Raw genomic sequence first — 18,317 nt, 5'->3', positions numbered from 1 at the left:
AATGGTTACTAAATGAGGATGGTACTCTGGCTATAGGCATCTGTATAGTTGTGCAATACAATATATGCATTCAAAAACAAAAGGTGAAAAAAAAGGACAAAATATTTGTTGTCTGCTTGCATGTCATTAGCATTGATAGATTTGCAAGTCATTTGCATGGGCAGATTTGCATGTCATTTGCATTCATAGATTTGCAAGTCATTTGCATGGGCAGATTTGCATGTTCAGTCCACCTGGCGGGCCCTACTGTGGCTTTAGCTTGGGCAGAGTTCCCATGTACTTGGCAATGATGGACATCATAACCTCGTCAGCACCACCTCCGATTGAGAGCAACCTGAAATCCCTGAAAACAGAAGAAACATTGTTAAGGTCTATAGCTTAAACAGTAATATTTGCATAGCTTGAAGGTTTTTGTGGTGTCGTGTGGCGTTATGGTAAGAGCATTCGGCTGCAAACAAGGGAACCCGAGTTCGATCCCGGCTTGCCCCCAGACATGTCTGGACATGCGCCCGGACATTGTGCCCTTGGGAAAGGCACTTAACACACATTTCCTCACTTCACTCAGGCCTAAATGAGCATCTAGCTTCGGTTAGGGACGTCCCTCGGATAGGACGTTAAATGGAGGTCCCTTGTTTGGGGAGTGCTACACCCTGCGCACATGAAAGAACCCAACAAACCTTCCGAAAAAGAGTAGGGGCATACCCCAGTGTGCGATGGTCCAAACCTTACAGTCTGGTCTGGGTTGACATCTTGAAAAGGTGATAGTCACCTGTTATGTCAATAATCCTTCCACAAATGTGGTAAAGCTAAATAAATAAATTGCTTTACCTGTGGGCCCTGCTGACCATGACGTCAGAGGTGTAACCCATCCCACCCCAGTACTGCAGACAGCAATCGGTCACTTCTCGAGCCAGCCGACCCCCCTTCAGCTTTGCCATGGACGCCAGCTTGGTCACATCTTTGCCCTGGATGTACATACCTAAAAAAAAAACAGAAACAAAAGATCAATCCTGGCTGTCCATCACAATTAGCAGTTCAACCAATGATAGGCCGACCCCCATTTAGCTTCCCCATGGAGGCCAGCTTGGTCACATCTTTGCCCTGGATGTACATACCTAAAAAAGAACAGAAACAAAAGACCTGATTGTCAATCACAATTAGCAGTTCAACCAATGATAGGCCGACCCCCATTTAGCTTCGCCATGGAGGCCAGCTTGGTCACATCTTTGCCCTGGATGTACATACCTAAAAAAAAACAGAAACAAAAGACCAGATTGTCAATCACAATTAGTAGTTCAACCAATGATAGCATATCAATAAGAGGTTTGACCAATGAGAGAGTGTCAGCATGTTGGTCAAATTATTTGCACTTCAATGTTTGTATGTTTTGACGAAGGTGGATGGGGCTATAGGACTGGTCTAATGCAGGTATACTGGTCAATTACCTGTTTGGATGTTTTTTTTGGAAGGGGTGAAATGTCCGTCCAAAGAAACAAATTTCTGTCCGATGTTTGTATGTTTTGACGAAGGTGGATGGGGCTATAGGACTGGTCTATTGAAGGTCTATTGGTCAATTACCTGTTTGGATGTTTTTTTGGAAGGGGTGAAATGTCCGTCTGAAGAAACGAATTTCTGTCCGATGTTTGTATGTTTTGACGGAGGTGGATGGGGCTATAGGACTGGTCTATTGCAGGTCTATTGGTCAATTACCTGTTTGGATGTTTTTTTGGAAGGGGTGAAATGTCCGTCCAAAGAAACAAATTTCTTTCCCAGGACTAAGGGACAGGTCCTGGAGACAGCCCTGGTGTATTGATAACACTTTTAAGTGGTTCTTTTTCAATTAAAGAAAAAAATGAGTTGATAAAGGTTTGATCCCTTAGGTGTACATTGTGTCAGGCAAAAGCTTAATATGTTACTACATACATCTGGTAAAACCGGTTGCTAGATCTTCTGTGATGCCCCAACGGTCAAATAGTTATCTCCATGAAAAAATTGGAGATATTGTTTTGTGTGTGCTTGCGTTTGGGTGTGCGTGCATGCATGTTTGTGCGTCCGGATGGTTACAGTCAGCATAACTGAGGAACGTCTAGATGGATTGTAATGATATTTGGTATGTGGGTAGGTGTTGGGAGGAGAAAGGTCAAGGTCAATTTTGGGCCCCCTGGTATGTGTCACTGGAACTGCAATGGCGTATTTGTCAAAATCTTCCAAGGAGAATAACTGAAGAAAGGAGCAACAGATTTTCATGTTATTTACTATGCAGGTAGCTTAGAAAGAGATGCACACAATGAATTGAAAATTATGCAAATTGGGACTTTATTTGCATAAGTAATGAGGAAAATCTATATGTCCATTGTAGGCGTGCTATGACAGCTGGCACCTGTTGGGTTCGAAACTGGTTATACAAAGGGATAGGAGAAGAAGACATACACCTAAAGACCCTTACCGGTAGCTCTGTAGATGAGGGACCTGAGGCACTCCACCTCGGTCTGTAGCTCGGCCAGTTTAAAGTGGACAGCCTGGTTGTTCAGGAGCGGCTGTCCAAAGATCTTCCTCTGCTTGGTGTAATCAGCTGTCTCCTTAATCACCGTATCGAGGGGAACAATGGCTGAAGAAAACAATTACAAATCATTCACTAACGAGTGTCTTTCTCTACTATAATAGCTTTATATATGCATATGTGTATATATCAAGCTAACAAAAAAGCGTCATGCTTTGTTCCCAGCCTGAAGATCAACAGCTTTTTATACAACAACAATCTTTATTGACACAACAAAAGTACAGCGACTTTCGTAAGGTCTACTATATGTGTGTATGGCGACATATCTTTGTATGTGTATTGCTATATATATATGTATGTATGTACATGTGTATGTAGAAATAGAAATATGTGACTGTATGTGTGACTGTGAGTGTTTGTGTTAGTGTGTATGTTTTATTCCTATATGTATACATATCTTTGCTAATTAACAAGTTTTAGTGCCTCATAATTTCTGATAGGCATAGGCCTTGAACATAATAATAATAATAATAATAAGTTTATTTCAAGTTCTTGCCCATAGGCTAATTGCAAGTACATGTAACATGAAAGAACGGACAGACAATATATAGCAATACAGCAAGTAACTTTTCTAGTCTAAATACTAACAGCTTAATTCTATCTTATTTGGGTTTGACTTCTTTTTCCGAGACAATGGAAGATGAAAGATCCCCCTTTTTCTAAAATATGTGGGTTTTGTGATGTTAAGAGGAGAGTAGTTTTCCTTTTGTCTGTTAACATGGAGAAATTAGGATGAAATTTGGTGATCTCTTCAAACAGTGCCTTTCTTTCTTGAACATATGCACGAAATCAAATGCTGACAGTGACTGTTTATTTTGCCTGAAACAGATTTTGCTCACATGCAGCAGCGCCCCACAGCCGTTCTTCCTGGAACTGCAGCATCTGGTAGGTGAAGCCCATCCCTTCATCCCCGATGAGGTAGGACTGAGGGACGCGAACATCCTCCAGGAAGATCTGTGCAGTGTCCGAGCTCCACATGCCTATCTTGTCTATCTTTGCCTTTTCTATACCTGTATGGAATAAAATTGTATTAAACCAAACATTCAGGGTATTATTATTGAACTTTTCTTCTACATCTAGACAGGATTGTAAAAGAAATTGAACTTGACAGAAACATAAGCTCGGATGATACACAAAAGTATGAACAAGAATTTCAACATCTACAGCTTTGAAAGAGGGCTTGTAAAGTGCCAAAAAAGGTCAGATGTAATAAATGACTATCATGTAATAAAACTATCTAGTTTAGTTTTTATGTATTTAGAATATTCTTATAGATTGCTATGCTGTCCATATCTGACACCATAATGATTGTAAATTGTAATGTCCTGTCTTTGTCAGCAGGGCTAGCCCTTTGTAATAGCCACAGGCTAGTTGGGCAGCCAAACCAATAAATAAATGAATAAAACTCTATACTTAAAGCTTGTGTTTACTTTCCAATGATACAAAAGACAGGCTGAAATATATGGATACCTGACTATCACAGTACATTAGGCCACACCAATTAAATTTCTTAGTTAACAGATTTTTTTTTTAATTTTAGCAACAAAAAAAATTATAAAAACAGAAGGCTGGGGTGAAAACTTGCACCTGACCCTGTTCACTCCCTGAAACTGTGTGCACCAAAGAACAAACTTTCCTCTAAGATTCTTTTTTCCAGTTGATTTTCCAATCTAGAATTTAAAAAAAAATTCCGTTAACCAAGAAATTGAAATGGTGTGGCCTTACCTGGTAAATCCATGGGAAGACAGATAAGAGACTTGTTCCTGTGTGGTGGGCCGTCGCTGGTGTTGGCTAACAGACACATCCAGTCTGCCTGCAGTCCGTTAGTCGTCCACATCTTCCCTCCATTGATGATGTAGTCACCTCCGCTTTTCTTAGCTGTAGTCTTGATACCTGATGGTACGGAGAGGTTATACAATGAGTTCTACATAAACCCCAGTATGACTACTGTAATTCTTGACATTTTTGTGCTGGTTTTATGTTTGGGGTTTTTGCGGTGATGGTCCTTCACTGTAAACTTAAAAATATGTACCTGTGTTTCAAGGTATGTACTGTATAGGGCTATTGCAAACATATAACCTAACTATGAAATTAATCACAGCGAATTCAAAGCCATTTACAGTATCATGAATAAAGTAACATCATACAGTATTATGACTATATGTCACCTTGTTCTTTGATACAGAGAGAGAGGGGAGGAGGGATAGAGAGGGATGGTAAGAGTCAGAGAGAGAGTGAGAGAGAGTGAGAGAGAGAGAGAGAGAGAGAGAGACAAAGGCAGAAAGAGACATAGAAAGACAGAGAGAGAGTGACAGAGGGACAAGGAGACAAAGGATTGAAAAAAAAAAATGACAGAAACAGACAGACAAAGAGAACGACAGAAAGATCCTACTCACTGCTGACATCTGACCCTGCGCCGACCTCACTAACTCCCAGACAGGCCACCTTGTCTCCAGAGATGGATGGAGCCAGAAACTCTTTCTTCACCAAATCACTTCCAAACCTGTGAAACAACATGAAGACTAGGGGTGGATACCGGTTCGCTGGACCTGATTTGGACCTTTATAACATCCAAGAACCGAGTCCAAAAAAACTGAAAGCCAAAAACCTGAGTCCAAAAAAAACCTGAACAAAGTACAAATATATTTTTCTATTTTGTTTGATAAAAAGTGCTTTGAGTCTCCCCCCTGACAAAAAAGTATTTTAAAACAAGTGCAACATTCAAATATCAAACACTGGTTTATCTTGAAAGTCTTCTCACCAAGAAACTTTTATAGTCCTGCGTGTCAGTATTAATTCTCTATGCTTAATATTGGTCTCATAAAACAAAACATCAACTGGACAGGACCAGGTCCAGGTTCAGGTCCAGACCTGACCGGAAATCTCTGGACCTAAACTTGGACTTGGACCTTATTAAGCCGAACCGGTATCCACCCCTAATGAAGACAAATGAATATGTTGTTGTTGTGACCATTCTGTATTTGAGGAGGTGCCTCAAGCATGTTAAAGGGGAAGGGCTAGCAAACCCTCCCTGTAAAATTTTCCGTGCTACAGAAACAGCAAGGAAACTACTAGGCATTACAAGGTGAACAACATCAAACGTGTATTTAGAACAATGATATTCAATGAATAAAGTTTAAAGGCAGGCTAAACTTAATTTCGTAAAGCATACTGCAGTATGTTAAATATACCACTAAGACCAGTTCTGACTTGTTTTACACTTGTCTATCATTCATAGATTAGCGTTTTTACAACATTTGAAATTCACGGTGTGGTGATGTAATACTGGCGATGCCCAAAGACCTTTGACCTTTGTGACATCAGATTCCGAGTCGGAGGAATGGCGTCTGGAGTAATTCCTATGGTGCAGGTGTGGCCGACTCGGAATCTGACGTCACAAAGGTCAAAGGTCTTTGGACATCGCCAGTATTACATGTACATCACCACACCGCGAATTTCAAATATTGTAAAAACGCTAATCTATGATGGACTCATGTAAAAGAAGTCAGAACTGGTCGTAGTGGTATATTTAACATACTGCAGTATGCTTCACGAAATTAAGCTTAGCCTGCCTTCAAAGACAAGCTGATTTTCTAGCAACGTTACCTTGCTAAAGCTGGAGTAGCCATGTCAGTCTGTACCCCTATGGCCATGGGTATTGCTCCACATTTGATGTTTCCCAGTTCTTCAGCTACTGCTACGTTATAGGAGTAGTCCAGACCAAGACCACCATACTCTGCAGAGGGAACATTATAAGACACAGTAGAATCATGATTCGAGAAGAAAACAAGTGCTTCTGCAAAAAGCTGCCATTTTCGCTCAATGAACATGATTATCTACACGTGGTTAGTTGAGGAGTATATTATAAAGGGATGTGATATTCTTAATCCGTCACCCTAGCCCTTAATCCATTAACATAAACTTAAATCCCACAGGAGAACCCTTAATCCGTCACCCTTGCCCTTAATCCGCCATGAAAGCCTTTAATCCCTCAGCATTGCCTATGATATGTCACCATAGCCCTTAATCCGTCCCTTTAGCTCTTAATCCGTCACCTTTACCCTACATCCGTGGTTATAAACTTTAATCTGACAGCATAAATCTTAATCCATCACCAGAGACCCTAATTCGTTACCCTTTCACTTAATGCGTCCACCTTACCCTTAATCCATCACCATGACCTTTAATCCGTCAATATAACCCTTAATCTGTCAACATAGCTCTTAATCCGTCAACCTTGCACTTGATCCGTCAGCATATCCATTAATCCATCACCACAGCCCCTAATCCGTTGCCCTTTCCCTTAATCTGTCATTATAACCCTTAATCTCAATCACCCTAGCCCTTAATTCTTATTATAACGTATAGTACACCTTTGGAAAATGAAGGCAGAAATGACATACATGAGGTATAAATGACATGGCACGGGTCCAAATTATGGTTGTACATTTACCAAGCAAGCAACCAACCAACCAATCCAACCATACGTAAAAGCATCCGTTGAATGGTGTTTTCCGTTATAATGAACAATAAAAAAAATTGAGGCATGGTTTGGATCTAAGATCATAATATAAAGACGTTGTATACATCAGACGGATTTTTGAAAAGAAAAAAAAAAGAGAAAAACAAACCTTCCCCTGACGGATTCGAACCGAGGACCTACGGGTCCACACGTCACGACCTTCCACGACGAGCTAGTGGTACAAGCCATTCTGGCATACTACTTTAAAGGTATCTAATGGTAAAACCTCTATGCATGGTAAATTTTTTTGTAATTTTCTTGACAAAACTAGTTTCTTCTTGTTCAGTTTTCTGGTACAGATGTAATATGGCCATGTATAAAAACATGGATGTAATGTACTACCTTCCAAGATCCATGGATCTCATGTAACGGACGTACTACACTTTTAAGTTAAAAACATAGTTCGCAACATTTCATTAACATAATTTATGAACATTTGCTCGTTACTCGATTACTGCAATTATTAGCATGTTTCATTACATTATTTTGGGCATACAATAAGATAAAGCTATTGTTAACCACAAAATAGTTTTTTTTGTTGAGAATTTTGTTATGTAACGATAACCTAACTATGATTTAAAATGTCAACACCACACTGTAAAGTTTACAAATATACTTCAGAAACATTGATGCAGGGTTGAAAGGGTTGAATCAAGATCCATCTATCTATGCATCGTACCATGCATCGTACCATGGTAGAATTGGGTCTCAGTTCATTTTCGCGGTCAGCCGCGAAAATGAAAAAATACAAAACCAATGATATATATAGAATACAATACAGTGTATTCCGTACCGCCCAAGTTGGCGGCCCGACCCTGGACGGAGGGCAATACGACACGCCGGAGGGCCAGGACCAAGGGTGATGCGGAATACACCGTGTTGTATTTTATTTATGTCATACCCACCCGAAAAAAGAAAAAAAAAAACATCTCAATGCGAAATGCACCTGAAGTTGAGAGAGTTTTGTGTTCTCAAACAAAAAAAAATTGTAACAACATCGATTCCAACTTCCGAATCAGGTATTCAAATTTTTGACAGCGGCGCAACCGGCGCACTCGAAATACATTCTAATTTAGTCTAAATTCTATGGAAGCCCGTGTGATACAAGTAGAAGCCCGTGTGATACGGAATATTATCACACGATACACAACACCCGTATCGAACGTTTTCGCAGCCCAGGTATGACATGAATATATATATATATATATACACAGGCTACAGAATCTTCAGAAAGATGAAGGCAATATAGCCACACCTGTAAGAAGAAGAAGATACATACCTGGAGGTCTGTTGACGCCCAAGAATCCTGCATCCCCGAGTTTCTTAAAGACTTGGTGAGCTGGGAAGATCTTAGCATTCTCCCACTCATCAACATGGGGGTTGATGTCATTCTCTATAATCTACAGAAAAGAAGCACAAGTGTACGGGATTAACAACTGATATTATGATAACAAACTTTTCTGGATATTTTTTTTGGGGGGGGAGCTTATTATTAGGTCATACAGTATACTAGTATGCACTACTGTAAATGCATTGAAGTTCACATGGTTTTTACTTCGCGGTACAGAGAAAATGGAGCGTTTGCGATGGTTTTAGGTTTGCGTTTGAAACAATAGTACTAGTCATAGGTGGGCAATGGGCATGAAGTTTCGCGGTGGTTTTAAGTTTGCACTGAAGGTTCACTGCGAAAACCGTGAACACAAAACCACTGCGAACATTTCTGCATTTTCAGTATAGTGTATAAACTGCATTTATGGTTTCTGAGATACGAATGAACTGGATGGAATTACCAGAGTCAATTCATTTGGAATTTCCAACACAAAAATCCGACTGTCCTACTCCAGTCTTCGTCATTAAATGACGCTTCTGTGACGTCATGTTATAATGCAGATGCTCATTCCTCGACAATCACTTGAGTTGGACAGAAAACAATTCTGTAAAAACCCAAAGGGGCGCGCGAGTACGCCTCTCCCGGGATTCCTTCGGCTTGGGAATTCAACACGCTAACCACTAGGCTAAAAGGTCCAGACCAGTTAGACTGGTCAGTTAGTGGAGGTTGATCCCCACTGTTACACTACTCCCCCTTTTCTTTTTAGATTTGTCCCAAGTCTCCGAGTATGACATCCCTGTGTGGCACTCTTCGCCGTCACTCAGGCCGGTGTGGGAACCACTGTAAAAACCAAAAGGGGCGAGTACGCCGATCCCGGGATTTGAACCCGTGCCAAGGGCTTGGGAATCCAACACGTTAACCACTAGGCTATTAAAAAGGTCCAAACCAGTTAAACTGATCAGTTAGTGGAGGTTGATCCCCACTGTTAGAATTCCGTTCAGTCCAATATTTGTGCAGAATTGTACAGTGGGCTGTTAAAAAAAATGAGAAGGGCAATTGATGACACCCCAAATTACATTTTGTATACATGTAACCCCGAGTTATATTTCTATATGTACTGTATCTCCTGTCGGAGCAAAAGATTTTTAAGCAACTTGTTGTTATTGTCCTTTTATAACGACTAGAGATATTATCTTGCTAGACATGGGATCTAGGTGCTGGGTTTCACTTGGTCTAAGTTCTTGTCGATGATTTCTCTAGGTTTTTAACCCTTGGTGACTTTAAAAAAAAGCAAAGATTCCCAAGTAACTCTCTCTGTTTAAAACAACAAAGAGTACCGCCCCTCCCCATTTCTTACGCAAGCAACGCAGTCACCTTGTTCAGAGATCTACCAGGAGGAGATTTGATACCATCCCATGATTCCTCAATACACATCCTGCAATACACACCCACAGATGGCTGACTGTGGGCAAGAAGCATGTAGACTTGTCATGTTGCCTTTGATATTGCAGCAACAGGTACAATTTGAGCATTAGATTTTCTTCTCTTGAACTGTCAAAAGACTAAAGTAGTCCATGAGACTGTCTGACCTTTGTAATTTGTGCACAACTTTCTAAATTGTGTCACAAACTCCTACGGACCACTGTACAAATATTCACCACAAATTCTGTGTCCAAACTTGACCAAACTACAGTGTTTTTCTGCAAACAATGTTGATTGATGATATCATACTACTTGTGCATCAGAAAAACCAAAATGCACCAAAAAGCACTCATGGGAAAGAACAGAAAATTATGTTTGTTTACAATTATTACAAAAACAATATCAAATATGATTTTCTGTACTTTCCCATGGGTGCTTTTTGGTGCATTTTGGTTTTTCTGATGCACAAGCAGTATAGTATCATCAATCAACAGTGTTTTCAGAAAAACACTGTAGTTTGGTCAAGTTTGGACACAGAATTTGTGGTGCATATTTGTACAATGGTCCGCAAGTGTTTGTGACACAATTTAGAAAGTTGTACACAAATTACAAAGGTCAGACAGTCTCATGGACTACTTAAGTCTTTTGACAGTTCAAGAGAAGAAAATCTAATGCTCAAATTGTACCGGTTGCTGCAATATCAAAAGCAACATGAAAAGTCTATATGCTTCTTGCTCACAGTCAGCCATCTGTGGGTGTGTATTACTGGATGTGTATTGAGGGTTCATGGGATGGTATCATTTCCGTGCAAGATCTACGGAGCTCGACATGTTCGTGTGAGAAAATCGCCTCGTCTGAAAGCTCCTCGCTGACTTCTTGGGTTAAAGGCTGACCTGAAGACTTGCATCTTGCGGGATAAGACAGAGCAGAGACGGCAAAACGGCCGCGAACTGGGAGGAGGAATGTTTTGGTCAGCAACAGGGCAACCATATTGGATTTCAAGAGGTCAAAGGTTACATTACAGGTGATCATATGACAGCTGTGTGCAGGTGGATGCCGATCTCAAAGCAGATGCAGGGTTTGGCTGAATGTTTCACGTGTGTTTCAAATGGGAATGCAAAGATAAATAAACGCAAATCACTTGAAATACGAATAAAAATCTTGTAAACACACGTAAAAAACTGAGCAGACTCTTACATCTGCTTGGAGATCGGATGGATGGTTTAAACGCCATCGACGTTGTGCCCATGGGAAATGAAGGCACTTTACACGACTTTCCTCCCTCCACCCAGGTGTAAAATTGGGTATATTGTACAGTGTACGTGGCACTCGTAAAGTTGTGAAAAACTTGAGTGCAGTGCCACGTCGTCCTTGCCTTTAAAAGCGAAGTAAAAAAAAGTAGCATGCAACAAGAGCCGTTTATTTTGTTTAAATTCATCTACATGTATTTGAGGTGCTGAGATTTTGTTCGGCGTACAACACTCTTATACTTAACAATGAGGTGACTTTTCAATAGGATACAGTAAAACCTAGGTAGCAGTTGAAAACTACATCAAAACATCGCTAACCAAAATCACAAAAGGCTTCGCTAACAGAATAAACCTCGCGTTGTTTGGGGGAGGGGGATCGCATGGCTAACCTGATAATGTGCTGTTTGTTTACCCCACCCCTTCTATTGACGTCTTGCACGGACCAAGGCGTCTTGTTTTAGCCTCCTTGCACGGACCAAGGACATTATATAGGTATAATGTCCTTGCACGGACGTGTGACCGCGAAGACTTCTGTGACGCCATTTTGTGTCTTCAGTGCGGAACCATCACCCTTTTCTTGAGAGAGAAGTTTGGGCGTGGCTTCATGCATGTTTAACGTTGGGTAACGCTCGGTTACTGTTTGACGTAGATATGACCTCTCACTCAGTCACATATAGTTCACCAAAGGAGGTTTGGAATACCATTTGAAAGTCGCCCCTGTTCGTTGTGGTCAAGCAAGGCCGCCTCACACCGAATGCTGTAAGCTGAGAGGTGAGTCACTGTTTGTTCTTTGAGTCTACACTTTGAGAAGTGTCTTATGAATGTGCAGCGTTGGCAGTGATACATGGACTATGAGTATGAGGCTCGTGAAGGAAGTTTGAAAACTTAAACCAAATAGGCGTGACCCTTTTTTTGGAGCAAAAGAACATGGTATGAATACACATTAAGATATATGCCCTTCTTGAACGAACAATTGTAAGCCCGACGTCACAAGTGTAAATTAGCAGAAACTATTTTATAACAAACATGAACAGGAGTATATTTGACGTTATGTTAGAGATACCCAACCTAATCAAATGAAATACAAGAGAAACATATGTCTTCTAAAGTATGCAGACATGCACTGACCCGTATGTTGACGCTACATGATCAGATTTCTCAATTAAGAAAGGCGCGGTTTACATGGTAATGCAACTAAGAGTCAGACCCGTTTAATCTTGTAAGATACCGTTTAAACACCTCTATTCCGACGCCGTATGGATGTTGTCATATAGAAGTAGGTCCATGCTTGTTTTCACCAACTTCAACGTGTACAAAATATTTCAGACATTCAAGGATCACACAATTATGCAGGGTACAGTAAGAAACGCCGCTCGAATTGCAAATAGAATCACATATAGTAGCACACAATTGTTACTATGGTTTAGGCACAAGTATACTGTATAGGGGGAGTAGATGAGGTCTTCACTCTGTGATCGCCTGCCCAGAACTGATGTGCACCCTCTAGATGTCATATCAACAGTTTTCCAACACAGAAATCAATGCCAGCGTGTTCCTTGGCAATGTGTAACTGCATACTTAAAATGTGTACATGTCTTTTGTACCCATTCGTTTAACGTATACGTATAAAGCTCCAGTTACAGCGGTTAAAGTACATGTTGATATGTATATGACATGCACGCAGCTGTATTTCGGAGAACTTAAGGATTACAGCACTGTCTTTTTTTAGTATTTCAGAAAGAGGGTGCCAAAACAAAGTTTACAAACAATGGACTTCAAACATTTGGATCTCTTAGACCAGTACCAAACCGTTATCACCAACTCCCTCCCCATTCCGGCATTCGACTCGGTCTTGGAAGATCTCTACTTCCACGAGATCGTCACGGACGACGAGCAAGAGTTTATCTTGAGTAGCCCCACCCGAGAGGAAAGGGTCAATGACCTTGTGGACATTGTCAAGGGAAAAGACGACGACGACTTCTATCGGTTCCGGACAGCATTGCAGGAAGCGGGCTGCGATTACCTGGCGAATCTTCTGCATGAAAAAGGTAATATTCCACCCGTTTTTCTCAAATTGAGCTGTTGATAGACCTTTATATGATATCTATTATGCGGGTAAGTGTCGGTAAAACGAGGGGCAATTTTGATTGTGGGCCTCCTAGCGGCTTGCTATTGTATTGCATTAGAAGGTCTGATGCTAATATGTTCTGGACATGATGTGATTATGGTATTTCTGTAGCAGATTGCTCTTTATGTTGGGAAGTTATTGTATGCGCCCCCTGGTAACTGTTTTGGAACTGCAAGGGCATTTTTGCTTGCATGCAGTGAAAGAGAATGTTCCAAGAAAATATTGATGAATTGTTATTACTTTTTGGTATGTAATAAATGCTAACTTAGGTGGACTTTTTTTCTCAACTCCTTCCTAGAAAAGAAGCCAAGTCTTCCCGACATTCCACATCCGTCGGACTCTTCACTGGAGGGGGATGACGTCTTACTGATGGAGGATTTGGTATCACTCCGCGAGGAGAAAGGAAGTGAAGAAAGTGCCGATGACATGGGATATCACAACGATGGCTACGAAGAAGAAGAAGAAAATCAGCGAGAGGAGGGCCAGCAAGAAATTACCGAGGAGGAATTCGAAGAATCTGAGTATGACAGAGAATTTGAAGATTCTGAAGACGAATATTCGGACTTTTCTCAAGGTAACTCATACTTATACTGAAACATATTTTTCGATAAAACAGGTTTTTAGTATTGATGAAATATGCTTACTACGTTGAATAGTTCCATTGTGTTTTCTATCATATTATAGGCCTATCCAAATTTTTACACATCTCAATAAAACTAAAAATGGGACTATTATTAGTTTACATATTTTATATTCAGCACAGAGACAGCACTACTCTTAATAACAGGACTACTAAACCCAGTTGTTTACACTACAGTAAATGGACTAAAATGGCCTGTATGTTTGCGACTTATTATTAGATTAATAGTTTTTATTTTGTCTTTCAGAGCCCGAAAACGACGAAGCCTCTCGGTACCTGACTCGCGCTGCTCGGGAAGACTGGGCCGCCCATATCACCGACTTTTTCTGGGAGGAACCCCGGAGAGGGGAGGCTCTGATGGAGGCTTGGTACAACTACAGACTAGTCGTCGTCCACCTTTTAGAAGACGACTTCTTTTGGGACCCTCTGTGTTCGTACTGGTCCAAAGAGCGGAGAAAGTTACCCTCAACGCTAACTCAGTTTGTTGTTCACTGTGTGAAACACAGTAAGGAGTTGTGTGAGTTCAGAGGCGGGGAGAGTAGAGTATCGTTCTACAACACGCTCGGACAGAAGCTACAATCCCTTCCTAATATTCAGAATATGATGAAAGTTTCTGACTTATCGCAGACGGCTGATTTGGTCATGTCGTTCCATGAGCTGACCGACCAAGACATGAGCGCCCTCTGTCGACTGTTTTACCTCATGGCAGATCTGAAAGTTATGGAGGTTGACGGAAATAAGTTCTCGGGAAAGGGAGCGTTGGCGATTGCGCAGACGTTACGTCATGTCCCAAATCTAGAGCGTTTCAACATTAATGGGATTAAAGTTAGGGACGCGGGAGCCAAGGCTTTAATGACAAAACTGTGTTCGTTGGAAAACCTAACTCACGTTGAGTTTAGCGGCTGTAAGTTGTCTGACAAAGCTGGTGTCAGCCTAGCTAGCCGTTTGAGAGACATAGCGAACATAGAAGTTCTGAACTTAGGTTGTAACTTCCTTGGGGACGATGCCGCTTGCGAGCTAGCCCAAACCTTCAGCAAAACCAAAAAGATGCAAAAGGTGTTTCTGCACTACAACAGAATCTCGTCAGATGGCGCTTTGTCCGTGGTGGGAAGCTTGAAAAACATGCCCGAACTTCGACTATTTGGAATCGGCGGAAACCCAACGACAGCATCATGTTTGTCGGCTTTCTCGGACTATATCGAGTATCTGGAAGATTACGTGAATCTCAGATTCCTCACTCTCCACTACACAGTTGACATCCAGGAGAAAATAACGGAAATGATGAAGAAATTCATCAACAAACACTCTGCGAGGGTAGATGAGGGGGTTTCGACGAAGTTCCTCTATGACGGAATGGCAGGTAGCGGCTCAGAAGAACAGAGGGAGAAAGAATGGGAGAAAGTTAAAGAAGCGTTGCTGTCAACAAACGGCATCACTATGAGGACAGAATTTGCAGATCTTCAAATCCAGCTGCGAGAGGATAGTGAAACATCATAAAAAAGTCGTCCACGAAAAAAAACCCACATGTTTTAAGAGAAACAGTGTGGACAATATGTTCCCTTTGTTCAGATTCAGTCATATATTTTTTTTCAAAAAGCCCCGTTACACTGCGTTGGGCTGTACAATATATAACCCACGGGAATACCATCATGCGGCATTGGGCTTATAAAGATGTTTTCAAAAATTTAAAGGTCACACACATGTACTTGGTACACAGCTCTCATGTATATATTCTCATGATCACGAAAGTCACTATACTTTTGATGTGTAAACAAAGGTTTCTCTGTACGTGCATTTTAAATGATATGAAATTTGAGATAAAGCAAGAAATTTCTTTTACAGTAAAGAGGCTCTAAAGAAATCTTAAAAAGTTAAAATCACAAAGTACAATTTCAAGAAAAAGATGTTTACAATTAGATATTTCGTTGGAAATAAAACAGCAAAATGGATTGGCTAAACTCTTGAGACATGATATGTGTAATAAAACCAAGGAATGTAAAAGAGCGCAGTGTATCGTGAGTATGAGCAAATTCAAATATGGCGTCTTGCAAGACAGGTGAGTTGTTCTTACAACATTTTGGTTACCTGAATAACACCTTTAAAAACACATATAGGAACATCAATGGAAGTCGACTTTTGTTCATTAGCACTTGAACTAATAAGCCAAAAAGAGTTGTTTATATAGGACACAAGCAGACGATACTTTGTTACTTGTTTCTAAGAACAGTTTTACATTATGCTTTGACATGAAGAATGCTTGGTTTATATTTTGTAGCTTGATAACTACAGGATATAGGAGATACTTTTTACACAACCAGGTAATCTCACCTGCTGACGTTTCGGTGTCTGTCAGACACCTTCTTCAGAGCTTCTGACTGGAGTACTGCTTCTCACCGCTATAAGTAGCCGATGTAGGTGGCGCTTTTGCGGCGAGAACGTAATCCCAAATATGGCTGAGCTTGTATCCCCCCTCGTCTCGGTTCATCACAGGTGATGACTTCCTGATCCATACTGCCTCTTTAATCCAACGAATGCGTCTGTTGTCCTCTCTGTCTATTACTTTGGCCCCCTCCCAGTCAATGACGCAGTTGTTTCTAGCAATATGGTCCGTGACTGCAGATTTCTTCTCTTCTTGTTGTGCCTGTCTTTTCTGGGATCTGGTGTACTTGACCGCATCCATGTCGGTAGCTTCCTTTTTGTGTTCCAAGGGTCCTGCCTGTTTCCCCAATGTATACTTCCTCGCAGCTTGCGCACGGGATCTTGTATACACAGTCTGTTTTGACTAGGTCATCGACCTTGTCCTTGGGATGCACCAACAGACTCCTCAGAGTTGTTTTAGGCCTGACCGCAGTGGCTACATTGTGTTTCCTGAACAACCTTTCCAGTGGCTCTGTGACTCCTTTAACTACAACCTGGACGATAACCTTCTTTTATGTATATTGCTTCAAAATAAATGAATGAATGAATGAATTAAAGGAAACATCAAAACATCGAGGAGTTTTTTTAATATGTTAATTATGATTCCTGTCGCTGATTTTTATTTGATGATGTTATCTTGAATATGCATATACATGTTATGACCTTAGATAAACTGCAATTATGTGTTAAATCTTGCGTTTGCATTTGATGATTACTAGAAAATTTGTATATATTGGTGGTGCTTTCAAGGACATATTATGTAAATAAGAGTGAAGTTTTCTGAAATCTCGCTATGTGGTGCTTCTTTAGTAACCGTGTTTTCCTATTGATAAAACCAGCAGATACTGCAATGAAACGAAACGAAACAAAACTCAGAGGTGGGTCTTCAAACCAGTAAACTTGTCACCAAGAATTCATACAATACAAATGTACTTGCATGCTATAACTGACGCGTCAAAATCTCCCGTATTTTCCCAAAACACAATTAATGTCAAACACAACGACGTTGAATGATCCAAAATGCACATATTGCCCATGTTGGTATCGATTGGCGGTCCCTTGCCACTACTTGCTTGTAAAGAACGCTTCACTGAAGTTCTTCCGCTACTATCATCAATTCCTCGGGGTACAGTCTTGTTGCCACACCGCCCACTGACTTTATTGATTCACGCGACCCTCACAACAATCTGTCTTTCTTTATTCATTGATTGGAATAACCTTGCAGACACGCTACTTTGAGGAGAATATTGTGACTTTGTGCCCGGTGGAACTGAGATTGATTTTCTTTACTTCTAATACAGCCTTCCTTTGCGACTTTAACATCAGGGAATGGACGTCCGCTTTACTTATGGCGTCTCGGAGGTTCAATGAGCATTTGGGTCGGGGGAAATCCTCGCTACGTGTGATCTATATTTACAGTGTAGTTCGCATGCTACCGAGGTGACGGGCTTCCTGCCCAATTGACATCAGGCTATGAGGCCACACCGAACAGGTACTCTGGGATAACTTTGTCATGTTCACGCTAAAACTACGTCTTCGGATGCAATTTTGTTACCAGTTTATAAGTCATTTTTGGTCATTTCCATGGCTTGATTCATTCTCCTTCTTGTCTTACCTTGTTACGTTTTACTGTTATTTTAGTGTATTTTTTTGTATTTGCCACACCGTTGAAAATCTTCGTCAGTTGGTATAGTTTTCACTAAAATACTTCTCTACAGCTAAGACCATTTTTGAGATTTCAGCATTCCATACACGTAGCGTAATCAGGCACTCCATAAAAATATAATGAACTACTTAAGAACTTAGAATTGCTTGAGACATTGGTTAGAAGGTGGGCAATCAACTTGCCGTTTTTTTGCATCATTATACAAGATTTATGACACATTGAATATCTCGATTCATTACTCCAACCCTTGAGATTGTGGAAAACCGTTAAAACAAGAGTAAGCATAATGTATTGGCGTCTTGGCATTTGGATTTGAACTTGCCATCGATTTTTTCTCAAACCGCTTCCTTTCTCGTCAAAATAGGTACCACGGGATGATAG

The 18,317-nt window shown here is 40.8% G+C and overlaps 2 protein-coding genes across 2 annotated transcripts; one reads left to right on the top strand and one right to left on the bottom strand.

Moving 5' to 3' along the window:
- Positions 1-76: 76 nt before the first annotated feature.
- On the bottom strand, positions 77-10,832 carry LOC136446106 (probable acyl-CoA dehydrogenase 6). Its single transcript, XM_066444387.1, has 10 exons — positions 10,653-10,832; positions 9,787-9,803; positions 8,362-8,482; positions 6,167-6,296; positions 4,957-5,063; positions 4,286-4,453; positions 3,400-3,570; positions 2,447-2,608; positions 829-979; positions 77-343 (listed from the first exon to the last, which is right to left on the bottom strand). Exons 1-10 carry the CDS (start codon positions 10,822-10,824, stop codon positions 244-246), a joined length of 1,299 nt encoding a protein of 432 aa, XP_066300484.1. The 5' UTR covers positions 10,825-10,832; the 3' UTR covers positions 77-243.
- Positions 10,833-12,824: 1,992 nt separating this feature from the next.
- Positions 12,825-15,366, top strand: LOC136446171 (uncharacterized). Its single transcript, XM_066444486.1, has 3 exons — positions 12,825-13,132; positions 13,511-13,786; positions 14,100-15,366. Exons 1-3 carry the CDS (start codon positions 12,853-12,855, stop codon positions 15,347-15,349), a joined length of 1,806 nt encoding a protein of 601 aa, XP_066300583.1. The 5' UTR covers positions 12,825-12,852; the 3' UTR covers positions 15,350-15,366.
- Positions 15,367-18,317: the final 2,951 nt, after the last annotated feature.

This window comes from Branchiostoma lanceolatum, chromosome 12, assembly GCF_035083965.1.
Source record: "Branchiostoma lanceolatum isolate klBraLanc5 chromosome 12, klBraLanc5.hap2, whole genome shotgun sequence".
In the NCBI taxonomy this organism is placed as follows: Eukaryota; Metazoa; Chordata; class Leptocardii; order Amphioxiformes; family Branchiostomatidae; genus Branchiostoma; species Branchiostoma lanceolatum.
Note: the sequence above shows the minus strand (reverse complement) of the source record. Positions and strands in the feature narration are given on the sequence as shown.